The 15,376-nt window shown below is 37.5% G+C and overlaps 1 protein-coding gene across 1 annotated transcript in view; it reads right to left on the bottom strand.

Moving 5' to 3' along the window:
- Window positions 1–660: 660 nt before the first annotated feature.
- Window positions 661–15,376, bottom strand: part of LOC124635697 (paired box protein Pax-6-like) — a 45,696-nt gene continuing 30,980 nt past the window's right edge. The window contains exons 5-9 of the mRNA XM_047171647.1: window positions 3,914–4,090; window positions 3,396–3,478; window positions 2,230–2,429; window positions 1,691–1,878; window positions 661–1,203 (exon numbers count right to left, since the gene is read on the bottom strand). Coding sequence (XP_047027603.1) covers window positions 1,115–1,203; window positions 1,691–1,878; window positions 2,230–2,429; window positions 3,396–3,478; window positions 3,914–4,090 — 737 coding nt within the window. The 3' untranslated portion in view covers window positions 661–1,114. The remainder of the gene's footprint in view (window positions 1,204–1,690; window positions 1,879–2,229; window positions 2,430–3,395; window positions 3,479–3,913; window positions 4,091–15,376) is intronic.

The following is a 15,376-nucleotide window of genomic DNA, read 5'->3' as shown; positions in this document are numbered from 1 at the left end:
ATTTTGAATGAAATATTCTAATTATTTTAATACAATTTGAGCCTATGTTTATGCTCCGAGTCCTGTTTTGTGGCATTTAGTGGATATGTTAATTCTTTATACTATACGTGTTACAGTTGTCACTAATCTCAGGTTACAAATTAAAATATTATCGTTAATTTAAAAAATATATCTATAAAACAGACATTGAGTAAATTAACAAAAAAAATCTTCACTAGGCATGTGCATCAATCACTTGTGAAAAGATTTTCTTAAATCTAGATTTATCACTGTTATTTTAAAGAAATTGATTTTCATACAATTATTTAAGCGTCTCATTTTGCAGCATGAAAAAGCGATTTTGGAAAAAGGGCCAGCTAGTTTCTTCACACATAGCTGACTCTTTTCCTCAATGGAATCTGTGAAAACTTTAACATACTACACTATGGGCTTTGCAAAGACTAAATTTAAACTTCCGCAGTCATTTTGTGAAGACGCATCTATGTATTTACAACCTATTTTTGTGTTCGCAAATTATGTAAAAATAACTCCAAAAGTAAGATAAGATTGTTCATGATTATACATCGGCATAAACAAATACATACTATCTGAGAGTCAAGATTGGACCACTTTGAAATTGAGCTGTGTTAGCCAGAAACTCTGATGAAGATATTAATATTTATACCACTATACCAGCCAAATGAAACAATAATATATGATGTGTTGGTAGGAGGTAGTCGGGCTTATTTAACCAATAAGGAACCCTTAAAGAAAGTATATACCATCCTCTTTAAAATAGTTATATGTAATCTTTCATTCTTTTCAGTGAATTTAGTTATTCGCCTAGTCTCCGCTCACACAGTAGTACCTTAGAGCGGAGAAAGATATTCTATAGGGAGTTTAAAAACTACGGTCCGCTTCGCAGTTGTTTTTGGCTGGAGGACATTCTTCTAGGCATTCTCATTCCACAGGGATCTGGTTACCCAATAAACATTCTCCTAGGAGCCTAGGCTCCGAGAAGCCATTAAAAAATAAGCTCTGGCTACTAAAAGCTCAATTCCCAAAATGGCCGCCCCTCCCATCAGATAGCAGTAGCATGTGAGTACAGTTGTGTGCTCGGCTAGTTCCACCAGGGTCACTGGAGTCGCGACCAGTATTGCTGCGTGTCTTGTCCCGGCACTGCGAGGGGCACTGACACTCCTGTGCCTAAGAGACCGCCTAGCTCTGGAAGTGAGATGATTACTTTGTATAAATGGGGTTTTGGTAAGCATGGATAGGTCAGAGTGAAGATACCCATAATATAATGTTCTGAAAATTTGATGCCTATCACATAATCGTTTTCGTTTTTTTTCATAATCGGTTTATTATTTCATCTAAAGTAATGGGCTGCTATTCCTGGTCCAGACCGGGTCGAAGCCTAGCAAAGATCCGCTATGCTTAGCTTATTGCTGGCTTTTGTAAGTCCAATTTTACTAATGCTGTCAAAGTTAAACTTAATAAACAATAACTCAAGACAGAAGCAAATATCTCTTTGATTAAAGTCAGGTTTTAAACCCTGGCTTTACCTGACCGGCAACCTTTTAACTGCTGACCCGTTTTACGATATGGGAGGCGGGGACAATATTTGCTCGATTACAGCAACGTTAGAGATCAACTTGGTCAATATTTTATGCACAGTTAGTTTCAGTAACATTACACTACATTTAATTACCTGGTGGCGGCGACGCGGGCTCATGCTGGTACCCGTGATGGTTGACATACGGATGCGGGGGCTGCCGGTAGCCCAGCTCGTAGCGCGGGTACCCGAGGAAGCCGCTCTTGCACAGCTCGGCCTCCGTCGTGTCGCATACTGGCGTCTCCGGTACCATGCCGCCGCCATAACCCATGGGGGTTAGCGGGCTGGAGGGAGAAATGTTATTGAGGAGCTTAAAAATATTTTGTTCTTGGCGGCTACATGAGCTACATCGTTACAGTGATAGGAAAGACACGCCATTGAATGTTACGAATCGTGTTTGAATATTAGACTTAAGGCTCCTCAGACTCCACCAGGCAAAGCGGAGTGGAGAAGTTTTTTTATCAACCAGTCCTTTTTCCGTTTAGTGATAAACTGACTGGACTGACTGGAGAAATTATATTGGTTGTTTAAAAACTTCTCCGTTTTGGTGGTGTCTGGGCCTAAGTTTGCTTTCGTCAGTTTGTTGGATATTTCGATTAGTTCACACACAAGTCACAAGGCAATCTGTTACTCACCTGTAAGTATCAACATTGAGCGGCGGCTGGTACGGCTGGTGTGCAGGATGCGCGGGATGCGTGGGATGCGCGGGATGCGTGGGCGGGGCGGGATGCGCGGGAGCATGGGGCCCCGCACTGTACCCGCACTCGGGGCTGCGTCGCTGCGACCTGATCTTCTCCTCGCGCCGCCACTTCGCGCGCCGATTCGAGAACCACACCTTAACGTCGGGTTAAGTTAACACAGCGGGACGCTACCCGCTAGTCGGGGCAATTAGGATCGTTACAAGGCTTTCAGACTTGTTGCTGATACTAATTCGGTAATTATGTAAGTTGGCTGTTACGAATTTTTGGATAAAACTTAGGAAGGATTTAGGTGGAGGAAATATGTAATGTAAAAGCATCACTAAATGGAAAAGGAATTTCTAAGTTCGTAAACCTTAAAAGTCATCATCACCAAGATCATCGGAAAGTTAACGAAAGTTCTTTAGATTTAACTAATGTTAGTGCATTTTTTATACAGGGTGGCCCATCCATAAGCGTCCAAAAGAAAAATTTAGAAGCTCTATGCTATGGGGTATCCGAATCACCCCCATGTATGTTCAGCGATTATTTGTACTTTAGGAGCTAGACTTATTTTTAATTTTTTTCCGTAATTTTCATTTCGACTTTGTTTTTTCTATTTTACCTTTTTTCCCTAACGTTTACAGATGTTTTTTTTTGTATAATTAATCAACGTTAGGAGAAAAAGGTAAAATAGAAAAAAACAAAGTTGAAATGAAAATTACGGAAAAAAAATAAAAATAAGTCTAGCTCCTAAAGTACAAAAAATCGCTGAACATACATGGGGGTGATTCGGATACCCCATAGCATAGAGCTTCTAAATTTTTCTTTTGGACGCCTAAGGATGGGCCACCCTGTATAGTATTAATTATATGAACTAGTGCTTCTCTTGTTGCATTATTACACCATGAAATAACTTAGCACGTAGTAGGTACATTCCTATATCTCATATCAAATCATTCAACCGGACGCATGCCATGTAGGTATACCATTGATGTTAATGTTACACATAGTCCTATGCCTAATTAGTTAACGCAAATGCGTGTACCAATTAGATCAAGAATGTGATGATATGGATACCTAATATGTATGTTTATAGTACAATAATGGATGTAGAAACTCACCTGTATTCTAGCTTCGGGCAGCCCTATTTTGGCGGCAAGTCTCTCGCGAGCGAAAACGTCTGGATAGTGAGTTCTTTCAAATTCTGTAAAAATACAAATTATCATCATCATTGGATTATTTGACTCGTGCATTACGAAACGGGATGATTTTGTAAAAACGTTGCGTTTAAAAATACAAAATATATCGACGGCACAAGAACGATGCAGATACAGCCCAAGGTAATTTCCGTTACGTGTGACGCAAAAACACTTCGCTACATAGCGATACCTGCGTACATAGGTATAGGCTTCATTATCCCATGCCTGCCGTCGCTGCGGGATCTTGAAAGAGTTATCGCAGCTTGCAGCTGAGCAGCAACTCGTAACAGGGCTCCAGAAGACACAAAGGTGTGTAAAAAGACAATCAGTAAAAAGTTAAAGTGAAAATCATCAGTTTTACTCTCCTACCCGCTGTACACACAGTTTTCTTCTCCGAAAAGGGTCTTCATTAACACTCCCTAAAATAATAAAATGCCCACCTCTCTCCAAGCTATCAATCTGCTCATTAGTGAAGCTGGTGCGGTTCCTCTGCAGCTTGCGCTTGAGTCGGAGCCGCGCCGCGTCATCATCAGCCCCGCTGGAGCCAGCATTCGAGTTGTCTCCGGAGCCCGTCTCGTCTGAGTGCAGCCCTTCTAAACCTTCCAGTGGCTCCTCGTCTGGGGACAAAGGTTTGGAACTGAAATATTTGGCTACCGCAAGTACTGCCTTACACAAAAACACATCAATAGCAGTTCAGGGGCCCGATTCTCCTAATTTTACTTAAGCAACATACGATTCACATTCGACGGCGATCCAATCCCAACTCGATTACGATTGAAGCGTATGTGGCATTCCGCTATTTTTTCTTTGAAATTAACCTTTTTTATCCTTTTCTGTCATTCAATAATGAATCATTTTGTCTGCAAATGATTTACGATTGCAATATGATTGTAGAGCAAACTACCGTATGGACCAAAATCACCAAAATAGCAGACCAATCGCAAACCAATCGTATGTCGTTGGAATACGATTGGTCTTGTATTAGTAGCAGAATGCCCAATATGGTTAAAACTGCTATTGCGATCATATTGCGATTCAATTTCTATTCGATTTTGACATTATTAACTTAGGAGAATCTTGAAAGTACGCTGTCCCCTTTCTGTATCTGTTTTAATAGGTCTGAAAGCCGTTGGAGCAAAATCAGAAACATGAATGCCCAGCTGGTTCACTTCATGTTACTTACACACATGTACCTAATGTTGTTCCTTGGAAGTCAGTTCCCGAAAAACACTGGTGTTGAGATTTTTAATACAGAACTTAAAATATGAGTAGTTCGGAAAGTATTCAATCCTAAGGCAATTTACATTTTCAAGGCCACAGCTGCCTATATGCAATTTATTTTTGATATGATTAACAGAAACAAGGTCAAACGAATAAGTACACTTGCACATTCATTTAAGTGAGGTTTAGTATCTTCAGTAGAAGTATTTTAGTAAAACGCTCGCGATATTTCAAAGTCGAGCATGTCTCGGCATCGGAATTTATTTGTGGGAAATGAAAGGAAATACCTATCAAGAAAGTTTTCCTAAATATCTTAAGATTTTTCAAGAAAGTTTTCTTCGAAAGAATGTGCAATGCGGGGTTATAATACCGGTAAAAATTGGCATTTTATTGGAATGTGCACTTCGAAAATGTCCTCGATTTTCGATCATCTGAACTCTTTCGGAAGCGTAGAATCTTTTTTTGCGAAATAAATATGAAATTTGGGTATTTCTCGAAAGTTAGCTAATAAGCCAAGTGGTCACTTGCAACTTGACCGGCACCTTGCATTATCAGTACCTAGTTGTTTGTAGGTACGTATATTTATTTACACCATCACATACGACCCAATCATACAATATACGAAACAGTGCTGAGGAGAAAGTAAGTGTAGTGTAATTGGGAATATTTATAAACTTCAGTTAATTTTTTTTTAATATAGTAACAGCTTCTCTAATTCACGTACAGTATTCAATTTCGCATTTTACAATTCCACCACAATCATATCAATTTAATTTCATTAATGAACGGCAGAATCCATTTCCCCCAACGTTAACACACAAAAGCTGAAACCCGCAACATCTATAAACCGTTTACTGGAATTACAAGTTTCTAAGAAACTCACGCTTAACCAAGCCAAGTTGTGGCCGAACTGAACAGACAAGTTAAATTCGGTATACAAGCCGATACCGCGGATTTATTCGACTTCCGATGTTAATCTCGGACTAAGTCGTAAATTTGCGTTATCCTCAAACTTAGGCGGTGAGAGATTCAATTATGTAAGCCTGATTAAAAGTTTGAATAATAACTGTTTGCGTTTGAGGTTTTGGTTTCGCTGGTTTTATGGGGGGACATTTTTATTTAAACTTTATGTTGGAATTGTGTTATTGGATGTCGGATATGAGAATAACATATGACTCTCTAACTATCACGGTTCATGACATACATCTTAGTCACTAACAATAGTGAAATCTTCTTAATAGAGTAAAACAATAAAAATAGTTCGTTGTTCCAAAGATTACAAAAACATAAAATTTCTCCTTTGCAAATCTAGTACTAGATTTGCGAAGAATTGTTTATATAAACAATTAACTGCCGCTAGGCGACAAAAATCCCAAAAACAAACAATAATTCCATCCTGAAATCAAGACATAATTTATCAATGAGATAAGGCGATATCTCGTAATGTCCCCGCAGTAGGTAATCCGTTAGGAAACGTCCGCGCCCTGTGTTCGCATACTGCGACTGGAAATATTGACACGAGAACAATATTTGTTGAAGAATATTTTTCTACGAACATTATTTTGGCCAACGAAATACTGTTTAATGTAAAGACTGTTACTGTAAGAATTCTGGGTTGCTACGCCGTAGCACTGACTACGATCTTTTGCTACGAATCTCGTAAAAGTCGGAAAATTACGACTTTTTGCTGAATGTTTAATGTTTTTTTATTGGCACCCAGTCAGCTGGCTAGGTAGTGGGCCTGCATGCTAACAGTGTACTAAGTACATGTAATATTATTGGTGAAATCATCATGAATGCGATCAAATATTTGCATTCACGAAAAGCTCTAACTAAAATTAAGTTTCGGGTACTACAGTTATTCAAGTTGAAACCACTCGATTCCATACACATAGATTACATTAGCCCCGTGTATTCCATACGCATATTACAAACAACCCCCAATAATTACAAACAAACACCACTCGGAAAGTTTACAGACACGTAAATCTCGCGGTATCGCCGGTCTAGATAACATAAACTATTTTAGGACCGAATAAATTATGCTCAAGTGTCAAAATCTCGCCGTTGCCGTCTACCGGGATGGGGGGTGAGGGATGCGAGGGGTGGGAGGTGGCGGGGGATGAGGGAGGGCCGTAACGGAGGCGTTCATGCAGAAACTGACGATAACGTAGCCCGGCCTACCACGTAACCCAGCCAGAGATAACACTATCGCACTTTAAAAATGTATGCCCAATAATGGTGTCGGTTTTGACAAGGCACACTTTAGTTTGGCAAACGCCAAGGGTCACACCTGCAGATAACAGTATAAATTTTGCAAATTAGAATAACGAGTTGAAATTTTCAGTTCTTATCGCTAAAGGGTTGTGACTTGAATGAAATTTGAATTATTCTAAGTGATTTTACTGGTCTAGAAAGAGTAATAAAGTTAGCTTTGTTGTTAGAAGGCTGTCAGAACTGTCTTGTTCAGATCTTTTGAAGATTAAGTTTGAGTTAATATCTACGTAAATAACTTGAATTTACTTTAGATAAGACAAACTGAAATATTTACAAAGTAAAGTCTAAATTGTAAGTAAATAAGTAAATAATACGATGGTGAACTCAAAAACAACCAAATATTATATTTTCTGACTTCTACGAATTACGTAGCAACTTTCGTAGACGTAGACAGTGCTACGCCGTAGCAATATACGTTACTGTTATTTTGGTGAACGGCACCTGTTTTTTATTAATTTATGATAAATTAGTAAATAAGTAAAATCACGACTTTATATCTGATAAATTACCATTTTTTAGTAAGAACTATTCAAAAACATAATTTAATTGCAACTTTCCTATAACAAAGAAGTATTAGTTTTCAAGTTACGATCAAAATTTCTTCTGCATATTACCAACTATAAACATGAACATACAGTAACCGATTCTCTCTATAATGAAGTGTGAGGTGAAGTGACAGTGAGAGTGAGTTCTCATAGTGAGGGCACTCGGGCCGCTCGAGTGTTTTTACAGCGCGCCCGCGACAGGAGTATGTGTGCTCAAATCTGCGCATGTTATGACGATCCACGGCGAAATGTGACGCTTTTTTACGTGAAATAACATGGTTTTTATGTTACTTAGATCATAGGTAAATATCTTCTACAAAATGTACATAATTTTGTAAACATTACTGTAAATAACACAAGACACTGGTACTAAGGGGTAATTTTATGGAAATAATTGTCAATGCAAGAAAATATAAAAAAAACTGTACAAAAAAATTGTCTTTTCCATATTTTTTGAGAATGTACCCAGTTTATTGGTGAATTTAACAACAAATCGGAATTCTCTCATATGTAATCATTTGAGTGTTTTTACAGCGCGCCCGCGACAAGAGTATGTGTGCTCAAATCTGTATCGTTAATGATCTTTTAGGCAAGATAATTGGAATATTGATGTTAGAGTAGTAAATCTGAATTACCCCATTTAGAATCACACTTATAATCATTTGCACCTTGATCTGAAATCTAGCCTCATGTTTTCGTTGATATATCTATCGCAGTTAAAAATATAACATTGTAGAGATATGCACCTGAAAATCCCGATTTTCAGAACTAAACGGAAAATTATAGATGGAAATTTCAGAAAACAGAAAGGTTTTGAAAAAATACGTACTTCGTTATACCTAGGAAAGAGTCATTTTAAAAGTACTGCGAAATAATGAATTAATGAATATTTCAAAAGTGTTGACGTTACCTCTGTAGCGAATGAGGAAAACTCACAACATTTACATAAAATTGTTTTGAATATATCATTTTCTAGCTTTAAGCTTGTTTAGGGATGTCCCACGACATATTTCTAGGCAAACGTATCAACATATTTTTAGCTCCTATTTATTCCTAACTTAATTTCTCGTAGGTATTTTAAAGGTTTAAATTTAATTCGGAACAAATAAATAAATAAAAATTACTTTTTATTTTAATCACAACATCACACTGCTCATTTCTCGACCGCAGCAAACATGACACTTCGAAATACGATGACAACGTTGCTTCGATCCAACTTTCCAGACCCTTATTACAAGGCTATAGAGTCGAAATTCGCGTATAAAAAGTGTTCTGGGGTAATATCAGGAGCCCATCTGTCAGGACAAGGACATTAATGTTTCATGAAGTCTGTATGTGTAGATCGGTATCAGATAATAGACACGGCTGTGTCTCTATTTACTGTCACTCAATGTCGGTTCGGAACGAAATGTTGCGAATTAATGCGAGATGGGAATGTTTTTCTGATGTTGAATTAGCTTTGGGGGGTTGCTGTTGGTTGATTTTGGTTCGTGGTTTTGAATATTGTTGTAGTGGCATAGTATGAGAAAGGTGTGACTATGCCTACAGTGAAGGTTTTTATAAGGAGAATAATATTGACAATTCGAAACAGTTTACATTGGAATGTGAGGTCCTCACAGTATTTATAAGGTTTTCAATAACATATTATGATAATGTAAATATCACAAATCAGGAAAGATAAAGTTTCTGATACCGTGGCGCTCGTCTTACTATCCCCCTTAGATATATCAAGAAAATATTTCCATGGAAAAATAAAGCGAACAATACATGGCTACCCTATTTCCCGCCGTGACGGGCAAGATGGCGGTCCTAGTCATAAACAAAACGGTCGCGGTGTTGCCTTATCGCAAAAATGTTGTCTATGACGTGTATTTGAGTTGCGACTCCCTCGAGGCACGGGAGCTGCGATGTTTAGATAGATAGATACTATTGTAGTTGTTCATTTACTTGATTAGATTTCGGTTTTGGGTGTTTGATTTGTTTTAATGTTGTTAACGAATTGGTTTGTCTTTTAAGAATTACTGTTCTCTGACTTATGTGAGCCGTGATCGTGGCTTTTCGACCTAGGTTACTAGAAAATAGGATAGCTACAGGAACCTGTAGTCTAATGACGGGTATCTACCGCGAACGAAATACTAATAATTTACTCGATTTTACAGGCGTCAAGATTTAAGAGACCAAAATGCCTCCAATTCTTACGACATCATATTCAACTACGCCAAATGGACGCTCTTTGAATAGAAATGTAAATTGCCGGTTGTACAACTGAACATTTGAAAGTTAAATACCCAACAATTAAATTTGAAAGCACATAATATTTCCGGTGCTCAGCTATGAATGAATAAGGACGTATCGCTAGTCTAGTCACGTGGCGGCCATTTTGTCGGAAAACGGCGGGAAAAGGGCTCGCGACGCTTCACTGCGCACAGGTGGGACCGCCGTCGATGTGATACGACGGTATATTCTATTAAGTATTTATTTATTTAAATTAATGTATCATCAGGACTTTAAGTATGTTTTTTTTTTAAAAAAAAACCTTGGGAGTTTTGTTTTGTATCTTTTCCAGAGAGAGATTAGTGGGCTTTTAGCTTATTTTAGAGACTGGCTTTGAGTCTTACTTTTAAATCCCTGTTTAGGATACCTATACGAACTTACATTAATATTAAATAATACGTATAAAATTTTGTCTTACAAAATGTGCACCTGAACAATTTATTCGTTACTACCTATTTGTCCGAGTTCGGGAATGACTCGGGACTCGGATAATATTTAAGTAGGGCCGGTAGTTAGTTGTAATAATCCCTAAGGAATCGACTAATGATTCTCGAGATCAGGTAGCGCGTTTGTACAAGACTTGAAGTGGTGAACAATTAAGTATGAAGAAGCCGAAATTCCGAAATCTTGGTGGCTGGAAGAAAGTTCGAATGTTAATTGTAAGTTAACCCTAGTGTCGGCTTACAGCCACTTTCTTCATCAAAGTAAAAGCCAAAGTAATGTCATAAAGTAAAAATATAAGTTTATCTATTAGTTTTGCTATAACTTTAGCCTTGAAAAAACTAATTTAATCGTTACTTTTACTTTATGACATTACTTTGGCTTTTACTTTTTTTCTTTGTTTCACAAAAAAATATGTAGTTGATAAGTATTTAATCAAACACATCTTTGTTTCAACCTAAACATCGTCAAACACCCGCAAAATCGCTCAAAACCTTGCAAACCCGCTTAATCCCGGTATCCCTCAAAATCCGCGGCAACATATCATAACCACACATATTAGTAAGCACGTATATGTCATACTGAGTGTATGTATGTAACCGCATCGTGCACACAGCAATAATTATATGTTGTGTTTGTGTGGGTGGGGCGAATGGGCGGCGCGGTACAACCCCCGCCCTCTACTTTTTATTTATTATATCTTTTTTTTTCTCTCCATTGTTTTCACAGTAATGAGGTCTGGGTATTGTGGCGGCGGTTTTATTTTTGTGTGAAGCTATCTGGCTGGAAAGACAGGTGTCTTTGGTTTGCAAATGGTGGCCCGCTCGTTAGCGTTGAAATATGGAAATGTTAATACCTAAATGCTTTTTATTGTTATGCTTTCTCTTTATTCTCTGGTGAAACTATTTCTGTATGGTTCAAATGAATTGAATAATAGTAGAACTTGCTACTTCTTTGGTTTAGCATCATCGTCTCATCGTTTCGTCGTCATTGTCCAATTCATAATGGTGTGATAATCACCTATTTAATAGGAAATGTAACTCCATCCAATCGAAAAATAGAAGAACTTAGTCTACCTTACTATCTCTAGGTATCATTAATTTTATAATGTTTAGTCAAGATATTTGACCAATCTTAATAAAAAGCTTTAAGTCTCGTTCCTATCCGTATACTACTGTCAAAAAAGTGTGATGAATCGAATCCGATATAACCTGCTGGAAGTCTACATTTAGGTACCACCTTCAAAGGCCGATCGATCTCCTGACTGATCGTCGTAGTATAAATATCTATTTGACCTACCTCACAAGATATACCTAAGTATCTAGTACCTACCTAGTTATCTACATATAGTATTCCAAAAACAAAACTCTAAGGCCTTTACAACTGCAATGTGTTAGCTTTCAAACCAGTCTTTATCTACAAATTACATCGAGCAATGCAATTCGATCAGATCTTTGAAAAAGATTTCTACAACAACCATTAGAAACCAAATCATTGAAAATAAAATCTTTAAATCTCTATTTAAAAAGGACATCACAACCAAGCCAAACCCATAACCATAACCATAATTCGGTAACCATTCTTCAAATCGTTTACGTTTCAAACCGCGATCAGCTCACGCTTACCCAAGCGCGAGAGCCTAAAAACGTTGTACACTACACACACATACATACACATAGTACACATGCATCCCCTCAAAGTACGTAACTGTAAATTAACATGTATAATTACACAGAAATGGGCACGGAGCCATGGAGAATGAAATGAGTAGCGGAGGTGCCATAACGGATAATCTCGTAAGAACGTAGCGAGCCAAATGCGGGTGTGTGGATGACGAGGAACGTTACTGTCTTCGCCTTTATACGCCTTCTTTGGATTTCCAGATTTTTTCTAATATCAAATATCGTTGACAGATGTCTTAAAGAAACCGAACACCTCATTAGTTTACTTGTAACGTAGGTCGTGCCCACCGTACGTACAGTTCCCAGCACGTAACTTGGCAAGAATAGTTACATGTAAGCAGGTCCTATTCTTTCTAAGCAGACATACAAATAGATGCTAGCAATAACCATATAATAATGCACGAGCAATAAAAGGACCACTTTTTTGTATCATTGCACAATGTCCAAGCTGAAACTTATTAAAGAACCAAAATCCTTGCCAACTTCTGTGCTGACTCTATCTGACCTAGATGAAGGCACGTGACCTACCTACATGACATCTCTGCTCACATTTCCTTACTCCATGGTACGGTGGTATGGAACCCTTTACCGTTTACATGTTTTAATCCTGTTTCATGCGTTATTGGCGTCGGTTTGAGCCCTTTGTGTGGGACGCTCGCGAACCTATGGTGCGTGCTTATGTAATTAGAGGGGATTTGTACAGCCTGTATGTAGTGCTTTTTGTGTGGGTTATGCCTATTTTTGGGTTTTGTAGGTGGCTAGAGAACCTGGTAGGTATATTGCCTATGTTAGTAGGCACTCTAGGCAGGTGAGCGTGCGGAGCGTAATATCAATTTTTTTCGACACATTTTTATATTTAGCTCTCCTAATATGATTGTATTTCATTAGCTAACTTACACATTGAATATTGCAATAAAAAACTTATTTACTTACAATACAGATATGTTATTTTCGGAAACGTGTAAGTGACAGTGGCCAATTGAAGGACTATTAGACTATTAGTTAGCATCGTATTTTTTTCTATCCAGAGTTTGCTTGCTTGCTACTAGATTAATTAATTCGAAAAAAAAATGACCACAAGTATAGAGGGTAATTCGGAAGCCTGAAATTTCTTAAAAGACAGATACTTTATGATTATCAAATCAATAACGGAATATCATACCATTTTAACAATATTTAAAATCGACAATATTATTAAGCATCTCATAAACATCGCACCCTTATCCGACACACGAGTTACAGAAGGGGTTGTTAAATGAAGGCGAATTTAATTGGTATTTTGTCGGGACGGTCCCAAGTAGGGACGGATCGTCGGATCTATCCGGCCGTGGTCGTCTCATGTGCACTAATCTGTTGCGGATTTGTTTTTGGTCTGTCTGTCATGTACGGTCGCTTTGTGGGTTGTCTATGGATTAATGATATGATATGTTGAGTGTAAAACTCTGTGGTGTTTTTGGTTGGGAATTAAGTGTGTTGCTTAATTCTACGCTCTTCATTATAGTCGTAATTTTATGAAAACTTTTATAATATTGCACATTCAACGGAAACACCGTTTAATGATAGTATGTTTTAGGATCCTGAAGGAAATTCCAGTGCCTGAATTAAGCCTACAGTTACGACATTACTATCCACGTAAACCAGTTCCGTTGTTCTCCATCCAATAGTTGTATAGTTAATAGTAGATAAGTCTCAAAAATTACAATCAGAAGTTAACATATTTTAGATGGCGATAGAAATAAAAATAAAAATTATAATAGAGTTGGCCCACCAAAGTAAAACAGCCGCTTTGAAAAAAAAAAGATGCTACCGACGTTCCTCCACAGTACATCACAAAACATTGATTTCAAAATCCGATCAAACCAACATTATACACACACAATTCACAATCAACATTAATAACCCTAAATGGTATCAAAACAGACGCTCATGTACCACATACTATATAGCCTCATATGCTTGCCGCGGTATGTCGGCGAGTTCAAAGCGAAGCGCGCCCAACCCTTTGATCTGCCGCATATAAGCTTACATGCAAACCTAGTACATATAGCCCTTCTATTTCGGTTCGTCTTAGGGTTAAAATATCTTTTGAGATATACGTGAGGGTCTGTTTCGGGTGTCTAGTGAATTCATTTGTGTATGATGAGGTTTAGCTGTATTTCGAGATGAAAGTGAAGATGAAATGTAGGTATGCTTAGCTAGTGAATTAAATTCAGATGTTCTAGGATTGAATAGTATCTACATGGGAAGGGGGAATCGGATTACGAAAATGTACCTACCGCTGAGTCAAAAATAATTGAAGAATTCGTTGTTTTGCCACTTGGGTTTGTTCATCGGTTAAGCATATTTTTATCAATATTTCAAATAGCCATAGGCACAAAAAGTTATGTCATTGAAAGTATGTTCTGCCTCCAACAAACAAACAAAAATGTATGTTAACAAGGTAGTATGTATCCAACGTTACTGTGTTAACTGCCTGCCATCCTAGTAAATACCTATAACAATATTGTTCTCCGAATATATAAGATTAAAGTACTAAATCTTTTTTACAAATATCCTACGGAGAAGGTTTGACCGACCATTTTTAAAAAAAGGAAAATCGTAAATTCCATAAATTAGTAATAAAGAAATGGGGGTTTTGTTAACATTTCAAAGAAAAATATACACTAAAAGAGTTTATAAATTGATCTTTCAAAGAAGATTCTTCAGATATCAGTCCGTCCGTCTCAAATAATAGCTTTGGTGGCCGGGGCATTGACTCGCAATCAAAATCCGACGACCACCACGAACTATTGTATCTAACCATGTATTTATAAGTATGTATAAGTATGATGACCTTTAGGAACTCACTTCATAAACATATTTGTCGAAAAAAAGCATTAAGGTTCCGTAGGTAGAATATGGACACGAACTAAAATATAAAATGCTGTGTTCACAAAAATAAGAAAGTAAGGTTGGCGAAAGTTGGCAAAACCACAGACGAAAGTTCCCAATCCAACAAATGACGACCGTAAATAACCGACAATCCCCCGCAACCGCAAAAACGTTAAGGACAATAAGGTAAACGCGGGTGAAGTCGTCATGCCCCAATAGTCGTCAATTAATCTAAAAACTTTTATTTATTTTTTCTACTGAACTGAAAATGGGCCGTTTTATATATCAACATATTGTTGATAATATATTGCACAATTGAAATGACAATACGGGGTTTTAACAGTCATGGCTTCTAAGATATGTTATTCGAAACGTGTGTGCCCTAACAAAATCGTTTTTTCGTGAAGTTCAGCTGTCAAAAGTGAAACTCAGCACGTGGTTTTGTGTTTTGATTTACATAACTCCAGTGGGGTCTGCGGTATGTTTCTTTGTTTAATTAGATAGTTAAGTTTATTTGCTAACGATGTAATATGCAATTTGGAATACTTTTAACATAGAAGATATATTTTTTTAATGTGACATCTACTGGCAC

Source organism: Helicoverpa zea, chromosome 13 (genome assembly GCF_022581195.2).
Source record: "Helicoverpa zea isolate HzStark_Cry1AcR chromosome 13, ilHelZeax1.1, whole genome shotgun sequence".
In the NCBI taxonomy this organism is placed as follows: Eukaryota; Metazoa; Arthropoda; class Insecta; order Lepidoptera; family Noctuidae; genus Helicoverpa; species Helicoverpa zea.
Note: the sequence above shows the minus strand (reverse complement) of the source record. Positions and strands in the feature narration are given on the sequence as shown.